Raw genomic sequence first — 24,183 nt, forward strand, 5'->3', positions numbered from 1 at the left:
AAAACCGCTTGCAAGCACGGTACTTTCCAGCAGCCTACATAAATCTGGAGAAACAAGGTTCGCGTGCCATCTTGCTGGCTCCCTGCCAGCCATTCTCTGTGAAATGGCTGGGAAACCCTGGGAAATGGCAACCAAAGATACTATGTTCCTGGAAATACTTCTAGAATCAAATTGCCTGTGAGTTATCAAGAACAGGGCAGATTTCAGTTAACATCCCTGCTGCCTATGAGCTCTGGCCCTCATGGGGAGCAGGAAGCGCATGCAAGCCTCTGTTCACACACACCTCACACCCCGCCCCTTGACCAAAACCCTCCTGTGGCCTCTGCAGCCCTGAGGACAAAGCCCAAGGTCCTCAGTCGGACATCTACAGCCCCTGTCACTGGGCCCCTGCCTGCCTCTTTGGCTCCCTCCATCACTCCATGCTCTGGGCCACTCGCAGCTCTCATCTCCAGGCCTTTGCCTATGCTGTTCCCTCTCCTCGAACACCTTTCCTGTCTTTTAGCACCTTGGTAGCTCTTATCAATCTTCCCTCCCCACACCAAGCCCTCATGCCCAAGTTTCCTCCTCTGAGCTCCTGCTTGTCTTTCTCCAGGGGATCCATCCCATGGTTGGTTGTGTAACTCAGGTCACAAGTGGCCCTCCTTATCTGGACTATGAGCATTTCCAGGCAAGATTCCTGTCTGTGTGGCCAAGACTCAGCACAAGGCAGAACACATAGCAGGTGCTCAGTGATGAATGAATGCAGGAGTGAGGGAATGAATGAATCACGCAAACCCAGTCACACACATGCAGGAGCCGCACTGGGCTGGGATCGGCACAGGAGGGGCTGCACAGGAGGACTCTGTAACACCCTCTGATCACACCGGCCTGCAGGTCCCCTCTCTGACACACGGTGCACATGCACAGTCAGGAGGAGATCAAAGAGGGTCCCAAGGGGGCCCAGTGGGCATGAACAACCAAAACCACTCTGCTCTTGTGTGTCCCCAGGGAAAGGACAAAACCATCACCCCACACTGTGCTTGCTGCACCCCAGGGCTTCACAAAGCACCCTCAGGGGAGCGAGCCTCACCTCTCTCCAGGTTTCCACCGCTCCTTTCCTACCCACCCTCCTCCCCAGCTCCTGGAGATGCGTGCCCTGTGTACCTCACACTCCACATGCAGCAAAGGCCCTGAGGCCAGGCTTCCTCCATTGCTCAGTCCTGGCCTCGATGGGTGACTTCCTCCCCCAGCCTCCTTCCCCAAATCCTCTCTCCTCCATCCTCCTCGATGCTCCTCCCAGACCCACACATCCTACTGGGGCATCAGATGCAGAAACAAATCTTAGCTCCAGCACTTGCTGTGTGACCAAGCATAAGTGACTGAACTTTGCTGTGTCCCATTTCCTCATCCATAAAAGAGGGAGAATACCACCTATTTCGCAGTGTGAGGTGACCCATGTAAAACCCTCAAGCAATTCCTGGCAGATGGCCATGGTGATCACTGAGCACAGCTGCCTCTTCTTCCAGCTAGTTAGCTAGTGCACCCCTGACTTCCTGCCTCCCCATCCACTGGGCCTCTCTGGCCCCCAGGCCCTCACTGCCCAGCTCAGATGCCTCTCTCTGTCCTTCTGGCCTTCTCAGCTGCTGGGCTGGTATAAGCCCTGAGCAAAACGCATGGGTCAGCTTCACCTCCATGGATTCCAGCAGCTAAGAGGGCAATGACCACAACACACACACATATGTACACATACTGGTGCATGCACAAACACGCATGCCTGCACAGAGTCCACATCAGCACAGGCTCAGGGCTCAACCTGCACCCCACCCTCCTCAACCTAAACTACCCCGTCTGCTGTGCAGTCATTTTTCCCCAAATGTCCCCCTCAGCTGCTTTCAAAGTGCCCTTCTCTCCTCAAGTGCTTCTCATTAACATTCTAACAAGGCCCAGGCTCCCTCTCCTTCCACCAAAACCCTCCCTGACCCCAGGGCTCTTCTCCATCGCTCCACTGCTCACCCCACCACACTGCTCACCCCACCACACTGTCCCCTTGGCCATCCAAGCTCTGTGCCTCACTTTCCCTGTTCTTCCTACCTTCCCCAATAAAGGCTGATGCCCCCGGTGGGTACTCTCTAGCCCCCCATCTCACAGGCTAGCTCCTCCAGACCCCCGTGCTTCTTAGTCTACCTTGAGGCTGACCACGCCCCTCTCCTGCCTTAGGAGCTCCAGACTCCCACATCCCCCGTCCCCTGGGGCCCTCTGGCCGACATCTCCCTTTTTAGCATGCCCCAGATCAAGTCACACCTTCCTTCCTAAGGTGCCAGACGTGCACCAGCACGGAGTCAATGAACCAGACCAGAGACTGGGGCCCTCACCTGGGCTCCTCCACCCACCTCTGCATCCAGCAGGCTCTGCATTGCCTCCTGGTGACTATCCCTCCTGATTCTCTCTCAGATGCAATCATTTCTGGAGCTGACAAATACATGTCTTATTGGCTGCCCGGTTTCCCCATAGTAAGAACTATCACTCCTTGAGTGCGGGAGGTGAAGGTGTAGTAGGGAAGACCTATGCCTCCCACAAAGCAGGGGCCAGGCCCCATCTGCCTCAGGGCAGACAGGCCTGGCCAGTGGGATGCCCTGCTGCAGCTGTGGCCCTGGAGCACAGAAGTGAGGACCCCACCATGGTGTCTGCATAGGCTCTAAGCTCACAGGCCCCTGGAGGACCTGGACTCTGCCTGTCTTGAGTCTGATCCTCTTCCCTTAGATAGCCTGTGGTCCCAGGGTCCCTCCAATATATTTCTGAGTGGCGATGCAGGGCTCACTATGGCAGGATTGGTTTCTGCTGCTTGTAACTAAGAAACCTGGCAGGTAGAGGCTCTCTCTTCCTCTGCCACTACTCCAAGCTAGGCTTCATTAACAGCCCTTGGCCTTTCCCTATGCCAGTGCCCCCTCCTGGGAGCCCTCTTTTATCTCCTCCACGATGCCATTCTAATCCCCCTACCCTAGGCCCAGGCTCCTTCTCCTAGGCTCCATCATCCCCTGAGCACCTCCATAAAGCAGGTGAAAGAAGAGGGCAAACAGTGTCGCCCTCAGGGACCTTGGAGTCCACTAGGCTACAGACTCCTTGAGTAAAGGACTGCATCAGTCCCAAGTAATAGACTCAAACTTGAAGTCTGCAAAGAGAGGCTGCTTGCTATCACAGCCTGAATCCCACTGGGTGATCAGGGTCAAGTTAATTAACTTCTCTGAATCTCAGTGTACTCTTCTGTAAAATGAGGATAATGACAGCTACCTCAGAGGGCTGATGTATGGCTAGGCTAAGAGCACCATGCAGACTAGGACCAAGGTCCTTCACTGCCAGTATTTACTTGCTCTTGGCTTTTCTCAAATAATAGTAGCAGAGTTATTTGTGAAAATAAGGTCTATTATTTTGTTCAGGGTCTCTGTGTCATCACCTGTTAATAATGAACTCTCATTTTTATAGCCTTCCTCCATCCACCAGCTCATAAGACTCACATATAAGACCTCATAGAAATTAAGTACCCAGACAAAACTTCCCCCAGCACACAAGCTGGCAAGTCTGCTTCCTTTCCTACTCAAAAAAGAATCCTATAATTCAACAAGTTGCCCTCTTTGCTTTGGCTACCAGGAAGCTCCAGGAAAATATAGAATTCAATCAGGATAATTAACTGAGCTTAGGTTTTCCATGTATTTATGTCCTTTTCTCTAATCTATGTCAATTTAACTGCACATGGCTCTTTCATTGTAACTATCCATCGTTTCTTAATGGAAAACAGTAACTCAAAGATAAGGAACAAAATCAACTGTAACAGAAGGGAACAGAGTAGAACACTGCAACAGGATTTTCCTCCACCTGCCCCTTTTCACAGAGGATGAAACTGAAGCCCAGAGAAGGGCAGGGGTGAAGACAACATGTACCATTCTGCGAGCAGCCCCAGGCTCTGCAGGCCTTGCTCTCGGGGCTGACTTTTCCAGGAGACACAGCAGGCACAGAACCTACAGTCCACAATACTTCTAGGGACTCACGAAAGTGTTTTAATTTAAAATCAGAAAAAAAAAAAAACCTTTTAGATCAAAGAAAATGTTTTAATGTCTTTATACCAATGCTGTCATAAAATAGACTTTTAAATGTTTTTCATGGAGGAAAGCACCCAAAGGCGTAAGTGTGGGAGACTGAGGACATCAACGAGAAAGGCCTGCTGGCTTTACCATCTCACCAACGGGGACTGGACGCTCCTATTGGCCCCTACCTCGCTCCTGGGGCCCAGGCCTACTCCGCGCTTCTCTCTCTGACACAGATCCAAGGGCAGCAACATTAAGCATTCTCGTGACCGTGCCAGGGGACATGGGGCCTTGCCAGGTGAATCTAATTTATCCTCTAGGTAACCACCTCAGACAGCTCTTGAAAGGGAGGGGAATCCCCTGGCTCATTTCACCAACCAGTTGTCAGGACAGACCTTCCTGAGCTCACAATGTGGAGACAATTATAGAGCTGGTGCTTTGAAAGCGCAAGCTGCTGACCTCCTGACAGAGGTGCCGATTGCAGACAGCAGACCTTCTGTTCCTATCAGTTGGAGCTGGAAGCAGCCCTCACTTCTCAGGACCACACCTCATCTTCCCCCAGCACGCAAGTTGGACTTGCTGTGGGGGCAGCCGTGGGGGCAGAGCTGGCCTAGGAAAACATCATCACACCCCAGGGTGTGGCAATGGGCTCAGAGGAAGAGGTACACAGGGCAATCGCCTGCCCTGGGCTTTGTCACAGACCCACTGTGTGACCTCCCTGCCCCTCAGCCAGCTCCCTGCCTCTCCAGTCCCGGTGTCTGCATTGGAAAGATAGGGCAATGGTCTCAACGACATGAGGATGTCCCAGGACTATACGGAGTAAAGCACAGGTAAGCAATTGCACAGGGTTATCATTCCCACTAAACAGATATGTAAACTGAGACCAGAACAAGGAAAATGCATGCCCAGCTACTGTCCTGATGAGTAAGGGATCGGGCGAGGCCTGGGATCAGAATCTGGATTCCATGAGACCCTGGGGCAGAGCCTAGGCCTCTTGAGGGGTGGCTCTGCCTGAAGGCTTACCTGAACCCCATGCCACCTCTTACTGGCTGTAGGACCTCCCCACATTCCTTTTTCTGGCCCCCGTGGGTGCAGCCATGAGCCGCAGAGCCCCTCCATCCTGACGTGATTCCTGCACCCTCTCTCAGGGCTGGAGCCCCAGGCCACTGGCCTTAGCCCTTCCTTCCTCAAGCCCTGCAGGCCTCCCTACCTGCAACATTGGTATCCTTCTGTGCACAGAGGTCAGGAAGTGGGGCATGAGGATGCCCCGAACTCCTGGTGCTGACTCTTGATTCAGCAAAACCTCCCTACAGCAGGTTAAGTGGAGGATCTGCTCCAAATCCATGAAGAGCCCAGATTACATGTGATAGCTTTTGAGGAGTTGCAGGAACTAATTAAGAGGCCGGGTCAGGGGTCCTCTAAAGTGAGCTCAATTTAAGAGGACTCATTAGCTCATACTGATGAGTACAGAGGGTACCCTGGAGCAGGGGGAGGCCAGGGGCTGGAATCCCAGCTCTTAACCTTCCTGGGCCTCAGTTTCCTCAATCATAAAATGAGTGCATCACAAGATTCACTGAGAAAATGTGGACAAGAGACTGAATCTGGCATCTGGAAGACAGCACATGCCTAACCAACGGCACTTTCCTTCCTTCCTCACACTTGAAAATAGCTGCTTTTGGAGGGTTTAATCATTTCCCCTGCTGCACTCTTGGCTGTTTCAATCCTTTTCTCATCAATTAATGCCAAATTGTACTCCTGCCCCACCTCTGTGCCCATGGTCATAAAAACAGGATCTGCAGAGATGGGCTTAATGATAAACAGCTGCAGCAGCAGCTAATTACTGAGCATCTACTATGTGGAGGACTTGATCGTAAATTCCTTTCCAAGAGGGAAACAGCGTGGGAACCTGGACAAGAACTCCTCCACTCTGGGCCTCAGTTTCCAAATTTGTGCTTCCAGTCGCAGCAGAGGGTTTCTAAGCTCCTGTCTGGATCGACATTCTAGGAGCTGTGGACTGAGGGCATGGCCTCTCCTTTACCCGACAATGAGGATCAAGAAGGGAGGGAATAGGGGCCAGGGGTAACTGGGTGCTGAGCACCTACGGGGTACTGGGTGCTGGGCTGGCCTCCCTTGGTGGACACCGCAGCTAGGCTGACCCAGAAATACCTCTCAGACAGCAATCGTGCAGCTCTCAACACCCTGTGAGCAGCTGCAAAACCCCCACTTCACAGAACAGGACTCCTGACTCTCTGCCTGAGTCCTTTCTAGCATGTTCCATCCCTTCTGCCCCACTGAACCACTCTCTCCCACTGCTTTTTTTCTTTAAGACAGAATTTCACTCTTGTTGCCCAGGCTGGAGTGCAGTGGTGCAATCTCAGCTCACTGCAACCTCTGCCTCCTGAGTTCAAGTGATTCTCCTGCCTCAGCCTCCTGAGTAGGTGTGTACCACCACACCCGGCTAATTTCGTATTTTTAGTAGAGAAGGGGTTTCTCCATGTTGGTAAGGCTTGTCTCAAGCTCCCGACTTTAGGTGATCCGCCCGCCTTGGCCTCCCAAAGTGTTGGGATTACAGGTGTGAGCCACTGCACCTGGCTCTCTCCCTTTTCATGACTAACATTCATTTTTCTGTTGATCACATACTGTGGGTCAGGAACCGTTTGAGACACTGGAGGTGCTAAGGGAACAAAACAAAAATGTCTAGGCTTTCTGGAGCTCAAGTCTGACTGGAGGACAGATCACAGACAAAAACACATAACAGGATCTCAGGTAGAATAAGGGGCAGACAGTGGCCGAAGGTGCTACTATAGATAGGCAGTCAAGTAAAGCCTCCTGGAGGAGGTAACATGGGAGCAAAGGTCAAGCTGGGACAAGAGCATTCCAGACAAAGGGAACAGCCACAAAAAGAGCCAGTGGTGGGAATGAACTTAGCATGTCTAAGGAACAGCTGGAACAGAGCAAGAGAGAGGAATGTGGAAGGAACTGGGGCCAGAGAGCTCAGCAGGGGCCCACACCTGCCCTTTCCACGCCCTCCACCCCCATCATCCTCCCCTAGGGCGTGCCAGGAATGCAGGAAGGTAACTATGGACATCTGAGCATCTGAGCTCAAAGGATGGAGCTCAATGGAGTCCAAGTCTTCCATTCTATAGATGAGAAAACTGAGGCCTCAAAGGGGTGGGATGACTTGCCCAGAACCACAGGTAATTTGAATGCAGCACTAGGGAGGGAACCTAGCTTTGAACCTGTGGCCTGCACTTCTCCATTTAGACTGTATTAGGGTCAGGAGATCTAGGAGGGCTTCCAGCTTCATCTAATCCAAGTCCTAATCACACAGAGAAACTAAGGCCCAAGGGTCAGGTGGCTCCATGCAAATGAAGAGAGGAGGTTGGCAGAGCCAGGCAGTGGAAGCAAAGAGCTGGCACTGTGCATGCCTGTGTGGGTCTTTGCACAAGCCAGGCTTCCTCTGGACCTAACATCCACAGCCATCAGTCATCACACTTTTCCAATGCACTAAGGAGGTGTGATGTTTGAAACCTACCCTTGGTTAAAGTCTCCCTGGAGCCTGCCCGGCAGGCTAATTACTGAGCATCTACTACGTGGAGGACTTGATCATAAATTCCTTTCCAAGAGGGAAACAGCGTGGGAACCTGGACAAGAACTCCTCCACTCTGGGCCTCAGTTTCCAAATTTGTGCTTCCAGTCGCAGCAGAGGGTTTCTAAGCTCTTTGTGAATCAGACCCTGCCAGGAGGGAAGGTGATTCTGGCATATGTGGTATTGCATGCACCGCCAGCCATCTCCTGCTGTGTGACCTCCAGCAGGTCATCTCTCTGCCCTGAGTCTCAAGGACCCCCATCTGTCAAAGGGTGCGGCAGGGGTTGGGAGGGGCATCAGAGGAGCAGCTGAACCTGGGAAGTTTCTTCCCTAGTGCACACGACAAGAGCCAGTGTTCTCCAGAATCTGGAAGGCAACACATGTAAGTGCTCTATGCAGGACCTAGCACAGAGTAGGTACTCAGCAGACCATGGTGTCTAGAAGGCAGGACACTGGTTGGGAGTGGGGGGTTGCTGAGCTTGCCTCTTTTGCTCTGCAATTTCCAGTGAGCCACATCCTCTCTATGTGCCTCAGTTTCCACACCTACAAACAGCAAAAGTGAAGATCCAGGTAGTTGGCCCTGTGACCTAGATGAGCCATCTTCTCTTGTCCTGGACTCCTGTGGGAAGGAGGGAGGAGAGCAGGTAGTCGGGGGTGGGGGTGGGGACCTTAAGGAAGCATCCGAAGCACTGCAGACTCATTTTTTCTGCCTGTGGGCAGACTCTCTTAAGTTGCAATCACTGTCATATTCACTGGTAACTAAGCCTGATCAGAAATGACCTCGTAAGCCAAATTAGCTCCCAAAACTCGTGGGTCATCAGATGCTGGGAGCATACACTCACAGTTAAATGCCGAAGGCAACTAGGGGCAATGGGAAGATCATGGGGCAGGGCCAGGACCTGAGCTGGAGGCATAGATGTAACACTGGACAGGTAGCTTTCACTCTGTGGATCCCACTGTGAAAGAGCAATCTAGCCACTGCCCTGTGCCTTCCCTGAGCACAGGAGCTATCCATCCAAACTCCAGCCTAGGGCCTGACTGCTCCCCAGAAAGGTACAAATGTTACTTTTGCTTGAAAATCCTATGGCTTGGGGATCTGATGAAACAAAGGGGCTGCTGGATGGTTCATCTGTAGAACAGATACTCACTGGGTGCTCCATGCCCAGCAGACTTCCCAGTCTTGCCCCACAAAATGCAGAGTCCTGCAGAGAACTCCAGTACCATCACCCCATCCCCAGGAAACACACTGCCCAGTACCACATGGTCCATCTGCTGTTTGAGCTTATGCCCCAATATAGCAGACCTATGCAGGGAGGTGGCTACAAAGAGGCGGGCAAGAGCAGGCTGCCTTCTAACAGGAGGTCACCTCCTAGCCATTTGGAAATTGCTACTTGCAAGGCAACAGAATCTTAGTGACAGAGTCTCATTTTTATCATTACCCACGTCAGAAGAATGTATTGCAAGGAGGCAGGGCTGGGAAAGTCAGCGCCTTAATCACTCACAGACCATGGAGGCCCCAGACCTGGCAGTGGAGGAAGATTTATTGTGGGGATGGGTGGAAAACAATGAACAGTTGTGCAAACTTTACGGAATCACATTATGGGATATGCCTTTCCCATTTCCCACTGGTAAATGTGCTGGGTGCAGTATCCAAAGGGAAACCGAGTTCCATCACCCAGTCACGTGCAGACACTGTGCACCAGCACGACATGCTGGGCTGACTTGGCCTGGCCCACCGGTGTCCAGGCATTGGCAAGTCTGAGTGCATGGTTGGACCTGGGCTGCTCTGGTGGATCTGTGGAGGAAGGGCTCCAGATTCAAGTTGACTGCCCTTCCCGGGCCCCAATATCCTCATCTGCCAACTGCCATGTACCCGCCACACTAAGAACAACAGATGTTAACTCTCTGCCCATTTCATGGTCCTATGTACAACCCTTCTGAGACTCTCTCCACTCCCTTGGGGCACAGTCCAAGTTCCTTACACACTAGACCTGGAGGCCCTTTGAGGCCCAATTCCAATCACCGTTTTTGCCTTCAGCCCCCATGCAGGTAACTCACTCCAAGTCCAAAAGGACACCTACGCTCCCCACAAGGTCAAGACTATCACATCTCAAAACTTCCGCACATGCTGCTTCCTTTCCCTGCAATGCCTCTTCTCATGGTCTACACCTGGAAAGTGCCCGCCCACCTGTCAGCGCCCAGTTCTTATGACATCCTGGGGAAAGCCTTCTCCCTCCTCTCTGTCGGATGCATTTGGTTAATTCCTTTGCCACCAGACCATTCTTCCTTTAACACTGTACCACTTGCTTCTTAGCACTGAACTTGGCACAGTGGGGCTGTCAAGCTGTATTAAAAGGTTGGTGGCCAGGTGGGAGTGGACAATACAGATTAGCCCAAGGCTGTCTTTCAAGGGAGGAACACAGGCAAGGAAGGACCCTACAAGACTCTAAAGAAGGTTCTCTTCTCCTGAGCATCCTGGGTCTTGGTGTGTCCAAGGTGACCAAGACCTTAGGAGTCACTTGGCCTATCACCCATTTAACAGACGAGAACAGGATGCTGAGGTTGGCAGCTGCAGCCATCCAAGAGAGCACACAAAGCCAGCTCTGGCTACCCCATCTGTTGTTCAGCAGAGACAGAGCCTATTAATGCTCAGTTATGAAGTTTACCATTTCCAGGATGGCCCTCTCAGAAAACATGGTCTGGACACCTTCTTAGAGTCACTGTTGATTTTATCTGACCTTCTCATTCCAATAAGGCAATCATTTCAATTCCATTTACATTAAATTCAAAAGCTTTTTTCTTTATTAGTTTAAATTCAACTCAAATAGTTGTGTTTTTTTATCCTTTTTTTTTTCATATTCCATAAAGCAATGTTGAGCTCACAAAACTTGGCCAGCACTCCTGTTCCCTCAACAGTTTGGTGCTCCTGGGAATTCTCTTCCCTGTGAGAGCTTGGGACTAATGACTTCAAAAACTGGGGAGGAGGGGAAGGAACAAGGGCTCCTGTTTTCAAGCATCTAATACATGCCAGGCACGAGGTAAGTGCTGCGCATATATGATCTCATCTAGTTCTTACAACACCCTCCCCTCCATGCAGACAGGAAACCACGGCTCAGAGAAGCCATGTGACTTGTTCTGAGGTCTCACAGCTGGTTAAGGGCAGAGCAAGGGATTTGAACTTCAGTGGTTGTCCTATGTCTTTAGCCTTTCCTCCACGCTGGCTCAGAATTTAAATCAGAAGGGAAAGGGGTGGGGGGGTCACGGATGGAGATAAGTAGAGATGGGGGATGGGGAAGAGGGGTGAACCAGGGTGGGGTAGGGATGGAGGTGGAAGTGAGGTGGGCATGGGCTGTGGAGCAGGGAAGGAGGGTGTCTGGGAAAGCTGCAGGCTGAGGCCTCAAGGCCAGGAACTACATTTGGGGAGCACATAGCCAACAAGTTCCATTCTCGAGGAAGAATCTAACCAGGGGAACACACCTGTGAGAGTGCCCTCTCTACTCAGAGGCCTGGCTGCAGGCAGGAGTACTGGCCTGGGAGTCAGAGACTCGGTTTGAGCCCTACAGCCCTGACTAGGGCAACAATACCCCTCTGCAGAGCAGAGCACCACCCCTCCACCCCCCACAGAAACATCTGGGGTGAGCATCGCAGCTCCCATTTTACAGATGCATAAAAGTCTTTGGAGTGGAGTGCCTTGTCCAAGGCTGCACAGCTGTGAGCAGCAAAGCCAGGATGAGTCTCCAGCTCCATCTATCCCCAGTGCCTCTTGTCCTTCCCCAGGCGAGTTATTTCCAACTGGGTACTCAGTCTCCCGTTTGCACAGTGCCTGGTGGTGGACGAGGCTCTGACCTAATTGCAAGGCCAGAGATCTGGAAGGACACTGGATTCCATGAAGCCTCTCCTTGTGAAGCCCCCTGGGTTTGCTTTTCTAAAACAGGGGAGGAGGAAAAGCATCCCAGTGTACACCAAGATCTGTGGAGCTAAACCTTGGGCTCAAGAGAAGAAAGGATACTGGCAAGTATTGGGCCCCTGCTGAGCACATCTGCAGCCTCTGAGTGCTAGGCATTATCCCATTTCACAGCGCAGGAAACTGAGGCTCAGCACAGCCAAGTGACACATCCAAGGTCATGGAGCCAGCCCATGGTAGAGCTGGGACTTCCAACAGCCTTTTCTGTTTCTTTGGGGACATTCATGACTGAACAGCCACTATCCATTTTAGACTTCCCCCTTTCTCTTTTGCAAATGCAAACTGTCCAGAACAGCCAGAACCATCTTGGTATTCTTACTGTGTGCCATTGTCTAGTTTCTCACCAAAGCCTTACAACAGTCCTATAGCCCAATTTCATAGGTAAGAAAACCGAGGCCTATAGAAGTCAAGTTATCCTTGTACACAACCACAGGCTGAGGGGCAGCAAGGCTAGGTTTCAAATTCAGGCTTTCTTGCAGAAAAACTTCAAGTACCAGATTAGGGGGTGGACATCACAATCTTTAAGGTCCGGTCAATGTTGTGACTTCATAGGAAGCTACTCAGGAGGACAGTGTCCAGGCAACCTTACATGGCCTTGGAACAAAGAGAACAGATGATCACAGGGCAGGGCCTCTGTCCTAGGGAGTGGACTCAGCTCCCCTACATCGAAGGCCAGGCCAGGCGCCAAAGGGCACGTGGTCCCCCAGACACTTGGTCATTCAGGAACCACAGTTGGACACCATGCAACACATGCTGGGAGAAAAGGAGACACAGAGAAAGGGGAAGCTCAGGAGGGAGCACTGAACTGGGTTGTGAAGGATGTATGGGAGTTTGCCAGGCTGGGAAAGGCATTCTAGACAGAGGAATCACCAAAAACCAAGACCCAAAGGATTTAAAGGAACTGAGAATGCAAAGACTCTCTAGGAGTTCAGGAGGAGAGGGAGCTTCAGGGCAGGAAGAAATAGAGCAGGCATCCCTGGGCTGCTGTTAATGCACTGAGTGACATGGGGTCATGGTGCCTGCTCTCTGGGCTTCAGCTTCCCCACCTAATAATGAGGGTAGACATGAGAAGCGACATGATCCCAGGAAGAATCACTAACGAGGACACTTCTAGATGCCAACTTGCAAGCTGCCTTTGCCCAAAACAGCCCTGGACTGAGTTGAGGCGAGTTGAGGGTCGACTTGGCAGCTTGAGCTGGTGGGGCCATTTGGCGGGATTCTCCAGGGCAAGGGTTTGAAAACAGGTTCCATTTGGCAGCTTTCTGATTTGACCAGAAACTCCAGCCTCCAGGAAGGGAGCTTGTTTCCAGGTGACTTATTTATTTTAAGGAGAGTGAAATGTTTTACTTTTCAACCCATGAGGTGTCCTCTATTCCAAGACAGAACAAAGGATCCATCAAATCAGCGGGCAACAGGCTCTCAAGGTGACTGGGGTGCTGGCTTCTTGAGAAAAATAGTTACATGCAATATCCATTAACTTCCCCACTTGGCTGAGGGCTCCTTGAGACCAGACAGGATTTGATTCCCTTCTGTGACCCCAGGGCCCAGCCAGAGGGGACACAGCAGGTGCACAGTGACAGCTTGCTGAATGAGTTTCAGGTCTGGATATTCTCTCAACATTTGTAAACAGACTGATGATTCTGTGCCTGAGAGGTGGCTTGGGGTCGTGGCTAGCACACAGTCTCTGCAGTCAGATTGAGACCTGGGTTTGAATCTGACCCCACCATGCATTTGGGACCTGAACTTGGGCCAGAACTGGACTGTCCTTTCCCCATCTGTAAAATGGGGATCATAATTCCAGTCTCCGTGAATATTCTGAGGGCTGAGATCATGCACGTGGAAGCACTTCATAAACTGAAAATCACCCGACAAGCATCTCAATAATGATCCCGCCCCCACTTAACCAACCTGGCCAAGCTTATAAAGCCAGGCTGCAAAACCTCAGCTCCTGGCTCCCCTCCCTCCCTCCATCATCCAGCAATAATATCCCAAGATTCAAAAGCAGTGTTCTTCCCACAATGCAAGAAGTCTCACGTCACATCATCTTCATCTCTGCACCCCAGCTCCTAGCACCAGGCCTGGCACACAGGAGAGCCTCAACAAAGTGAGGAAAGTGTTTCAGAGGGATGATTCTTTCCTAACTGGAGGGTCGCTTTCCCACAGTGTAAACCTTCCCCCACTTTATCAGCCCCTTCAGGGAACTTTCCCTGCCCACTGAAGCATACTTGCTGTGCAATCCTGGGCCCCTGACCACCCTCCCTGGGTCTGTCTTCCCTATTCTCTGTCTGCATGTGATGGGATGAACTGGCAGACCTGCCACTCATTAATTTCAGGGTCCTGGATAATTCCCTAGGATGAGCCTCAGACGTTGCAATGAGTCAGGGGTGTTTGCTGACCCTACAATGCTCAAGCCCGCAGGGCTAGTCTCAAGATGCTGGGCAGGGGGCGGAGGGCAGCAGATGCCCAGGGACTGCACCCACTGTGATTTGAAAAGCACAGAGGTGACTGTTCTGCTGAAGGAAGAGGCAGGGCAAAGGTGGATGAGTTGAAGGCAGTGTGTCCCATTAGAATGGGCCAGGCAGCTGAGCCTGGTCATACAGAGCAAGCCATTTGGCCTGCAAACATCAGAAACACACAGTTTCTTCTTTGGTAAAATGAGGATGGTAATTCATGGCTATACACAGTATGTCTCAGAATATATTAATTCTCTTCTCCCTCAGGATATCCCATGGGATATGAGCCTAGAACCCCACTCAAACCTCTCTCCAGTTAACATGTCTGGGCAGGTCAGAAGATATGGTTGGTCTCTACCTCCTGCCACTTGGCAGACTGCATGATCTTGGGAATTAATTTGGCTTCTCTGGACCTCAGAGGTTTTTGCTTTTGTTTTTGAGACAGGGTCTTGCTCTGTCACCCAGGCTGGAGTGCAGTGATATGATCATAGCTCACTATAGCCTCAAACTCCCTGGCTTAAGTGATCCTCCTGCCTCAGCCTCCCATGTAGCTGGGACTACAGGCATGTATCACCATGCCCAGCTAGGTGGTCAAAACAACAGAGAGGAATTGGCTTGCATTGAGCCAGGATAAAAGAATCTCTGAATCTCAGTAAGGAGCAAATCTACCTCCCTGTCCCTCCCAGCACCCAGGGTTTTGTTTCTCAGGAGTTGTGGGGTTGGGGAAGGCGGGTAAAGGTTTGGGACAAGGCAAAAGGGAGAGCCAGAAGCCCCAGGATTACGGGGAATGACTGTAAGTTTGGCTCAGGCTAGAAGGGCAAGGCCCTCCCAGGAGGTCCAGCCAGGTGACTAGTGTTCTGAGTTCCTTGGCTAGTTAAGGCCAATCCATAATACTTGGCTTTCAACCAGATAGATTTCTCTGGCCCTAAGTTCAAAGGCGCCTGGGACAGCCTGGCAAACAGTGGAGAGGGGCATAAGGAATGGAGACCAGTGGCCAATGTAGCTGCAGTGGCCAGAGGAAGCTGGGCAGAATGAAAACCCAGCCTGAGACTGCAGCAGCTCATGAGGACTGGGAGGACACACACGGGCCTCCAGTGCCACAGGTCCAGCTGCCCCAGCCTGGCTCCAGGCCCCCTCGCAGACACTGTCTGACTCAGAGCAGGTGATCTGCGAGTGACTGTCAACGAACAAGATACAAAGAATCAGGGATCCCTGCAGACAGTGAATGGCAAGGCTGGAGTGCCTGCCCTGACCAAGCAACTGCCCATACACTGCCTTGCCCACCCCATGATAGCAGAGGCTGCTAGATCCTCAAGTCCAGGCTCTGCCATCCATCGACTGGCTCTCTTGAGCCACAGTTTGGTCTGTAAATCAGCTGTAAATAACCCTGTTGTAAGCCCCAGGGCTACTGTACACATCACCTGAGATCAATGCTGAAGAGTGCGATGGGGAAGGAAGCACCTTCCTTTCTGTCATCTCTTTTATCCCTAATTACAACCCTAAAAGCCAAGTACTATTATTGCTGCATTACACAATTGAGTATGCTATGGTTCAGAAAGGGTAAGTCACCTGCACGAAGCCACACAGCTGCCAAGTGACTAAACCAGGCTGGGTCCCAGGTCTGTGGGACTCCAGACCTGGGCTTTTCACCTCTGCACATGCCTTCTGGACCGTGCTCAAAGCTTTGGTAAAACTCTTCACCAAAGGAAGGAACTCTTCTCATGACTTGTTGTTTTATAAGACCCAAGGTAGAGAAGGGCATTGTCATGAGTTTTCCTGTTCACACTGCCTCTCTCCTTCATCATGTGAAGAAAAGCAAGCTACAGTCTACTAATTTCTGCAGTCTCAGACAATCAGAATTCTGGCTGTCTGGGAGAACCAACCTAAGAAAGCATGAAACTAATCTGTTCAAAGTTAACATCTTGGAGGCGTCGCGTCAGTATTTGGGTTGGAAGCGTAACCTTGTTATCGTAACACAGATGAAGCCCCACATTTAATAAGGCTGAGACAACTTGGGCAACGTAAGAAACATAACAGGATATTGCAAAAAGATTAGGGAGCTTCCTCTGGACAGCGTGGATGGGCCGTGCAGAGGGCAGGGTGGGGGATGGACAGTGCCATTGACCCTGGGGTTCGGTGAGTCTCTAGTCCCAGGCTCAGCCTAAGGACTAAGATGCCCAGGCAGAGGGGAGCTGGGCTCCTTTCGGCACACCGAGGCCTGCCTGGTGCCGGAGCAGAGGCTCCGCCAGCTAAATGTAAGCCAGCTGCAAGAATGCAAGTTCCAGTCGGATGGGGTGGGGGAAGCTTACCTCATGAAAGAACTGTGGAAACGGCTGCTGGAAAGATAATAAAAGGATTAACTGCTATTTTAGTGGGCCATTTACTCTTCAATCAAAATGTCTCATCTATTTCCTGTTCTCCAGAGGCTCTGGTTCCAAAATTCCTTTGTCTAATACAGTGCATGGTAGCAGAGGCCTGTCATGAGAAATTAATAATTTTACAGGGAAGGGAGATTTTATTTATCTGGGTGCTGGTTGAGGCCCGCCCCTTCCCCTGGGTTGCCCACTGTGCCAGCATCATGGAGGAGGGGGAGCATGTCCACCCCACCGCAGGCAAGAGGATCCCAGAGGAGGCTCTGAGAAGCCTCCAAAACCCAGATCACTGCTGCTGTCTCTAGATGGTGGCACCCAGCAGGGCCGGCCCTAACGGCCCAGAGAATAGTCAGTTTAGCAGATCTACACAAACAAGAGCACTGTGGGTTAGAAAGATGTCGGCTCAAGCTCCATTCCAGTGCTTACCAGCTGTGTAGCCTTGAGCAAGTTATTTTTATAACCATTATAATTCTTAGCCTCTATTCTTATTATAACTGTTGTTATTGATTGTTTCCAACTAGCTGTGTGATCTGGGGCAAATTATGAAATCTTCCTGAGCCTCAGTTTCCTCATCTGTGAAACAGGGGTTCACAGTATCTACCCCACAGCGTTGTGTTGAGGACCAGGTGGAGTTATCACCTAGAATAGCACCTGCACACAGTCTGTACTCGGAAGCTGCTTGCTGGTATTATCATCACCACAATCCTAAACCCTGGAAGAGGTAAGACCAAGTGTTCTCACAGGAGCAAGTGGAAGGCTGGCCAGACCCTGCCAAACCTTTGTTTCTTCATCTATAAAAACCCTTGGTTTTGCAGGACTTGTAAGGATTAAATAATACTGATAGGTGAGTGTAGACGCAGCTTGCTAACATCTCCTCCATGAAGCCCTTGTGAGCCTTCCCTCCCTGGGCCTAAGCAAACTCCATCCCAGGACCTTCCACTCATCTCCCACCTATCCCTGAGCATGACTGTCCCCAGGGCAAGGGCCATTGCAGGTCCAGGTCTGGGTCCCCAGAGCCAGGCCTGAGCCAGTGTAAGCCAGGGTCCTGTGGAGTCTGTGGAATCAAGTGAGATCCTGGCAGCCTGGCCCCGGAGACAGAGACCCTGAGTCTGCACTGAGTAACCCAGGCCCCTCTGACCGCTCTCTGGGCCCTGTTTCCTAAGCTAGAAAGTGAGCTGGGAAGGTCTAGATCCCCTCCCAGTTCCTGAATGTCCAGCATGGAGACTCCTCTGCATGCTGTGGTTCCACACAGAGGCCCCATTGTGAGAAGACCACTGACCACAGGCAGAAGCCAGGTATAAGCCAGTGTCCTGTGGAGTCTTCCTTCGGGCCACAGAGCCCCCACCTAGGTCCCCACAGGTACCCCTGGGCTAACCCACAGGAGAGAATAAGGAGAATGGCTCAGCAGCTGTCGGCTCCAGGGTCTCGGAGAGAGATGCGGGCCCAGTTGTTTCCCTGCAGCCCTGGCCTGGTCTGTATGCTGTCTGTTGGTCATCTCCTTCCAGAAAAGGGCATGTGTCACTGGACCCCAAACAAGCCAGGGTATCGCCAGAAGCTGGCCCAGTCCCCAGGCCTCCTTCCAGCATCCTTTCAGCCCAAAGGCACACAATAAAGTTAAAGTCTCAGCCTGCCCACTGCGGACTCTCCCCCACGCCACTCCACACACCAGAGCGCTAACCACAGGCTCCCTCCTCCTGCCTCTCCTTGGCACAAGCCATTCACTGCTGCTCACTTGTTTACAAAGCGAACTCTTTCTCTTCCTTCAAGATCCAGCCTCCAGAAGCTACAGAAGCAGAACCTCTTGGATGCCCAGCTCCCAGCTCCACAGGTGGATAGGGCCCAGGGGCAAGCACCCTGCCCTAGGATAGAGTTTTTGCTGCTGACTGCCAATGTGTCCTGCCTCCTTCCTGGCCCCTGCAATGTCACTCTGGGCTCTGAGTGGGGACACTACGTCCCTTTGCAGACCAAGCGCTCCATGAGGGGTGTCCAAGTGACAGTGTCACTATGTGAGTGTGAAACAGCTTGACTTTGGCTATGGCACCAGCCGCAGCACACCAGCCATGCTGTTGTCCTCATGGCCAGGCTGGCCGGGCAGCAGCCTTGGTGGTCCATGCTTCTCATCACCAAGCACAACCTGAGGTCCAGCTCTGCCATTCCTGGGCAGGCACCTCTCCTGCGGGGAGGGCTGGGCCTCAGGGGTAGCACAGCAGTTAGGCTGAGTGTGTCAGGGAGTAAGACTATTCTCCTAGCCTTTGATACAGTTTGCCCCTACAGACAGGGCAGAAATGACCTGTCACAGAAATTACCTAACAGAAGGCCCGGAGGCCTTGTGCCCACAGTTAATATGTGTGTGTGTGTGTGCACGCGCGTGTGCACACACACATGCACGCGCACAGACACATAATGCTTGTGTAAGGGAACCTGTCTCAACTCCAGAGGAACACTGCTGGTACTAGCCATGGCCTTAGCTAGTAACCCCGGGCCCCAGCCCAAAGCCTGCCCTGGGGACCCATAGCTCTCGAGCCAGGTGCCTATGAGGCCCCACTGTTCCTTGGTGGATGCCAAGGCTGAAGGCAGCACCAGAATGCCAGGGAACCTCACTGAGATGGATGCTGGTGAGGGCCCAGCACTGGAGGAGAGCCTGTTCTCCACATCTCATTTGGCCACCAGCAGGTGGGACATGGAGCACAAACACGTAAAACGAGAGGCTGGCCACACCTGCTTTGATCTCCAATCACGTGTGCACACAGCACCAGGCCCTGTGGCATGCTAAGATATATCTAATGCCTCCGGGCAGGGGACTGGGCACCTGCTGAGTGTGAGGGGCCCCTCTGCCATGGTGCCCAAGTGACAGGGACACTGACCGTCTTGACCAGTGGCCACATCTACAGCATTGGTCCTTCCCTCCTCCACCACAGGGATCTCAGCCAGCCCGAGGAGGGAGTCCCAGGTGGCTCTCCTGGGCACTGGGGTGGGTGCAGCTCTGCCCGAGGGGATGGGATGAGGCCTGGCGGCTGAGGAGAACTCACCATGCACTTGTTGGGCTTCTCACCCGAGTGCACCCGCATGTGGATGAGCAGCTTGTAGCGGGCATTGAAGGGCTTGTAGCGGCGCACACAGCCTGCCCAGAAGCAGGTGAAGTCCTCACCCTTGCGCTGGTCGATGTGGCTCTTCTCGATGTGCCGCACCAGCTCCTCCTGCTGCTCATAGGCTGCACAGCAGTCCACCCAGCGGCACGCCTGCCGTCCAGCCACCACCCTGCCTGCCAGGCCCAGCCCCAGGCCCAGGCCTCCAAGGCTCGGGCCAGGTGGCAACTGAGGCATGGGATAGGGGGGCGGCAGGCCCTGCTGGTGAGGCCCAAAGAGCTCTGAAAACTCATCTGCGGGCTCCTGCTTCAGGAAACTCGCCTTCCGGCAGGCTTCCAGTTGCAAACTGCCCTCGTGGCTGTCCGTGGATACAGGGCCAGACCGGGCCCGCTTGGAAGGGCCCCCCAGGTCTCCTGGCAGAGGGGGGCTCCGGAGTCCATTCACACAGGTGACCAGAGACGTCTGGGAGGAGCGGATGATGGAGGTGACGTCGGAGGAGGCACAGGATGAGGAGGAGACTGAGGTGGTCAGGGGTAGGCCCAAGAGGCAGCAGCGCTTAAGGCTGCCCTCGGGGAGGTGAGCCTCAGGCTGGGGGCCCAGGCCAGAGCTGGGTTCACTGCCCATAAGGTAGCAGGAAGGCACAGGGCTGGCAAGGCTTCGGCCCGGGAGGTCCAGGTCTGGGAGTAAGCCAGTGGCCAGCGGGACCCGACAGTGGGCAGACAGGGAGGTTCGGGCCTCTGCCATGGCTTGGTAGTTGGGCAGGGATTCCTGCTTGATGTGTTGTGTGGTTGGGAGGCTGCTGTTCACATATGTGGCCTGGGGTCTGGGCGACCTGGAAGACAGAGGTCAGAGAGGTCATAAGAGGCTGGGTACTCCATGGAGGGAAGGCCCAGGCAGGGAAAGGCAAGGAATCTGAGGACAGAGGGACAGACAAGCCCAGGGCAGGAGACAGAGGCTGAGGGCTGGAGGCAGAGAAACAGCATCTACAGATTGGTTGTCTGGAAAGCAAGGCAGAGTGTGAAGGAAAATGAGGAGAGGAAGAGGAGGAGGGCTGGGGAGGGAAAGAAGAGGCAGGAGACCAGGTCCAATGGCTCACGCCTATAATCCCAGAATTTTGGGAAGCCAAGGCAAGAGGACTGTTTGTGTCCAGGAGTTCGAGGCCAGCCTGGGCCACACAGTGAGACCCCCCATCTCTACAAAAAAATTTTAAATTAGCCAGGTGTGGTGGTGTGCACCTGTAGTCCCAGCTACTTGGGAGGCTGAGGTAGGAGGATTGCTTGAGCCCAGGAGGTGGAGGCTGCAGGGAGCCAAGGTCATGACATGCACTCCAGCATGGTGACAAAGCAAGACCCTGTCTCTTAAAAAAAAAGCGGGGGGCTGGGAACGGGCTGAACAGGTGAATGCGGTGAGAACACCAGGAAGGAAGACCTTGCATCCTTTTACCAAAGCCCAGCACCTCACCCAGCCATGGATGCCACGTCATCCTGCCTCCCAAGTGTGCTGCTCCTTCCTTGTGGCCTTCTAGTGAGTTCTGCAGGAAGAAGGCTGAGGCTGGCATTCTGAGGAACACCCAGGTCCGGGGTGTATTAAATTCCACTTATATGTCCCTAAGTCTTTCCTAATTTTTGTACTCTAGTTTAACTTCTACCAATGCTAACTCTAAGACGCTTTGCCCAAGCAGTCTGGCCTGTCCACTGTTAACGTCCATGCATGGGGAAGTCTGAAGTGCAGTCCTGGTGGGGCATCTCAGGAGGAACCAAGGAAAAGCTTCTGAGGGGTCCCAGGGTTTCAGGCCCTCACACTGTGACTGCATCACACACAAGTGGGAAAGGGGCCAAGAGGGCACAAGGCTTGCACGCCAGCACACAGCAGCAAGCTGGCACCTGGCCTGAACAGAACCCCCGTTCCCCTTCTCTGGAGTGTGGGCATTTTTTCCTACGTAGAACTGACCTGAAGCTCCCGTGAATGAAGGGGAAGGGGAAGAGCTTTTCTGTTTATTTCTCTACTACACCTAGCGACCTCTTCCCTCCCAAGAACCCTAATCTAAGTGACCACTGGGTAGAGTCAGAAGGAGCTCTGAATCCAAGACAAACAGCAAACATGCATTCCCCTCCCCAGGGCTGGGCACACTGCACCCACCACTGCCAACAGAAAGCTCTGAGTATCTTAACAATCTGATGGAAAAGTGGTAACTTTATGGAGCTTAAAAAAAATAAAAGCAGGCCAGGCATGGTGGCTTATGCCTGTAATCCCAGCACTTTGGGAGGCCGAGGTGGGTGGATCACCTAAGGTCAGGAGTTTGAGACCAGGCTGGCCAGCATGGTAAAACCCTGTCTCTACAAAAATACAAAAATTAGCCAGGCATGGTGATGCGCACCTGTAATCCCAGCTACTTGGGAAGCTGAGGCAGGAGAAGGCTTGAACCCAGCAGGCAGAGGTTGCAGTGAGCCGAGATGGAGCCACTACACTCCAGTCTGGGGACAGAGTGAGACTCCATCTCAATCAATCAATCAATAAAAGCAGAGCTGCTCCTCAGGGGGCTGTGATCCTGGGCCCTGGCAAAGGCAGGCATGGGCAGGAGTTTGACCAGGAAAACATCTGTTTGGAGCAGTCCCTTGAACATGGCTTCAGGGAAATCAACCAACACCGAGAGGAGAGAAGAGTGGTAGCTTCCGTGACTGAGTTAACCAAGCAACTAAGGCTGACAGCAAGACCTTGCACAGCATCAGGTGGGGAGGCGTGACTCAGGCCTTGGTGTCTGGTGGCTGCCCATAGGCACTGAGTCAGCATCACCTCCCTTCCTTCACCTGCTATGAGGCCCAAGAAGCTTCCAGCCTGGCTCTGCCACGGAGCCCCGTACACCCGGGGAACTTCCATCACGTCTCTGGAGACTGCAAGCCTGGGTCTCTAGACACAGCCAACAACTGCTGAGCAGCTGCATGTGCTGGGCACCTTCCCAAGGGCCGTCTCATGCAATCCTAGCGCAGCAGAAGACACGGTCTAAGTATCTGCTGAATACATGACTACATGCTTCACGGGAGATTCCGCCATCTGTTTTACACTTACAAACCCTGAAGTGACCTGCCCAAGCCTGCAAGGCAATGATAGAGCAGGAGCTGGAATCTGGATCTGTGAATCTGAAGGTTGAGATTTCCCCACACTCTACTGGCAGGGGCCCCAGCTTTGTCTATGGAATGATTTCGTCTGATGATCGTTACAGTCCTTACAGTGTCAATGTTGTAAGTATCAAAGATGCATGTGTTCTGTCCATAATCCTGGAGCCTGGAAGGGAGCTACTGAGATTGGGGTAATCAGTGTTTCTCCAGCAGAGACTCAGGAGAGAGGTAGGGATCTCAGACCTCATGCCCCTGCGGGCTCAGGAACTGAGGAAGCTCAGTAATTTCATTCAACAGGCTTTTCACTCTGCTGGGTGATGCTGAAGATGTGGGAAGACCAGATCCCCCACCTTGGGGAAGCTCCCCTTCCAGTAGGGGAGTCTGCGGACCAGTCCCCTAAGAGAACATCTGCATTCTGCTGAGGGGCAGATAGAGTTCTGGTGAACAGAACTAGTTACCTCACCTCTCTGGCCTCAGTTTCCCCACTCAATGGCAGTGGGGAGTTGAGAGCATTCATACATAAAACGTGCTTGGCCTGGGGTATGGTACACAGCAAGCACCCCACCATTGTTTTCTATTAGCCGCAGGGTCTGGGCCTCCTGGGACCATGAGGACTGAATGAGAGAATGTGCACACGCAGGAGTCACTCAGCAAGCCGGGGCTATTTTTATTAGTATTAGAGAGTTAGGCTGGAGCCAAGGAGGCAGCTGACGCAGGAGCCCCGGCGCTAGTTGCAGGGTCCTGAGATTGAGAGGGGCAGGCAGGCACCAAGAGTGGAGAGAAGGGGCCCCCACCACAAGGCCATCAGGCAGTCAGGGGAAGGCACGGAATTTCGATCAGGTGTGGGACAGGGGCTGGGGTCTGTTTTCCCTTAGGAAAATGAGGGCATATGAAAGTGTCAGCTCGAATTCAACCACTTTAATAAGGAGGGTGTGGGGCACAGCAACTTTCATTCATGCCGGCGTAGAAGTCTACAGACTCTCCTGTGCCATAAGTTGTCCAAATGACATTCAAAATGACAAATGATATTTCTGACTGTCTCTAGCAAAAGAAAAAAAGATCCCCTTTGCTTAGCCTTTCCTGGGTTAGCACAGCTTCTACCTTGAGAGATCATAGAATGAATTTCACCAGGGAAATTGGATACTGCTGGGGAGCCTCCAGAAAAGAATCCAGCAGATAAATGCATTTGACTATCACGAAACAACACACAGCTCAGTCTAAAAGACGCTCGCTCCTTGCTATGGATTGATTTGTGTCCCCCCAAAATTTATATGTTGAAGCCCTAATATCCAGTGTGACTGTGTTTGGAAACAGAGCCTCTAAAGAAGTAATCAAATGCTAAACAATCATAAGGGTGAGGTCCTACTCTCATAGGACAAGTGTTCTTATAAGAAACGAGGGCCGGCAGCGGTGGCTCACTCCTGTAATTCCAGCACTTTGGGAGGCTGAGGCAGGCGAATCACTTGAGTCCAGGAGTTTGAGACCAGACTGGCCAACATGGTAAAACCCTGTCTCTACAAAAAATACAAAAAATTAGCCAGTCGT

The 24,183-nt window shown here is 52.5% G+C and overlaps 1 protein-coding gene across 10 annotated transcripts in view; it reads right to left on the reverse strand.

The window, feature by feature from the left end:
- GLIS1 (GLIS family zinc finger 1) overlaps positions 1-24,183 on the reverse strand; it is a 237,716-nt gene that overhangs the window by 76,695 nt on the left and 136,838 nt on the right. For 6 of the 10 annotated variants that reach the window (XM_078331891.1, XM_078331888.1, XM_035251546.3 and 3 more), the window contains one exon: positions 19,466-20,354. In XM_078331891.1, coding sequence (XP_078188017.1) covers positions 19,466-20,266 — 801 coding nt within the window. In that variant the 5' untranslated portion in view covers positions 20,267-20,354. Of the gene's footprint in view, positions 1-19,465; positions 20,355-20,983; positions 21,054-24,183 lie in introns of all 10 variants that reach the window. The other 4 variants (XM_054236263.2, XM_078331889.1, XM_078331890.1 and 1 more) reach the window with 1 other exon arrangement.

This window comes from Callithrix jacchus, chromosome 7 (genome assembly GCF_049354715.1).
Source record: "Callithrix jacchus isolate 240 chromosome 7, calJac240_pri, whole genome shotgun sequence".
NCBI lineage: Eukaryota > Metazoa > Chordata > Mammalia > Primates > Cebidae > Callithrix > Callithrix jacchus.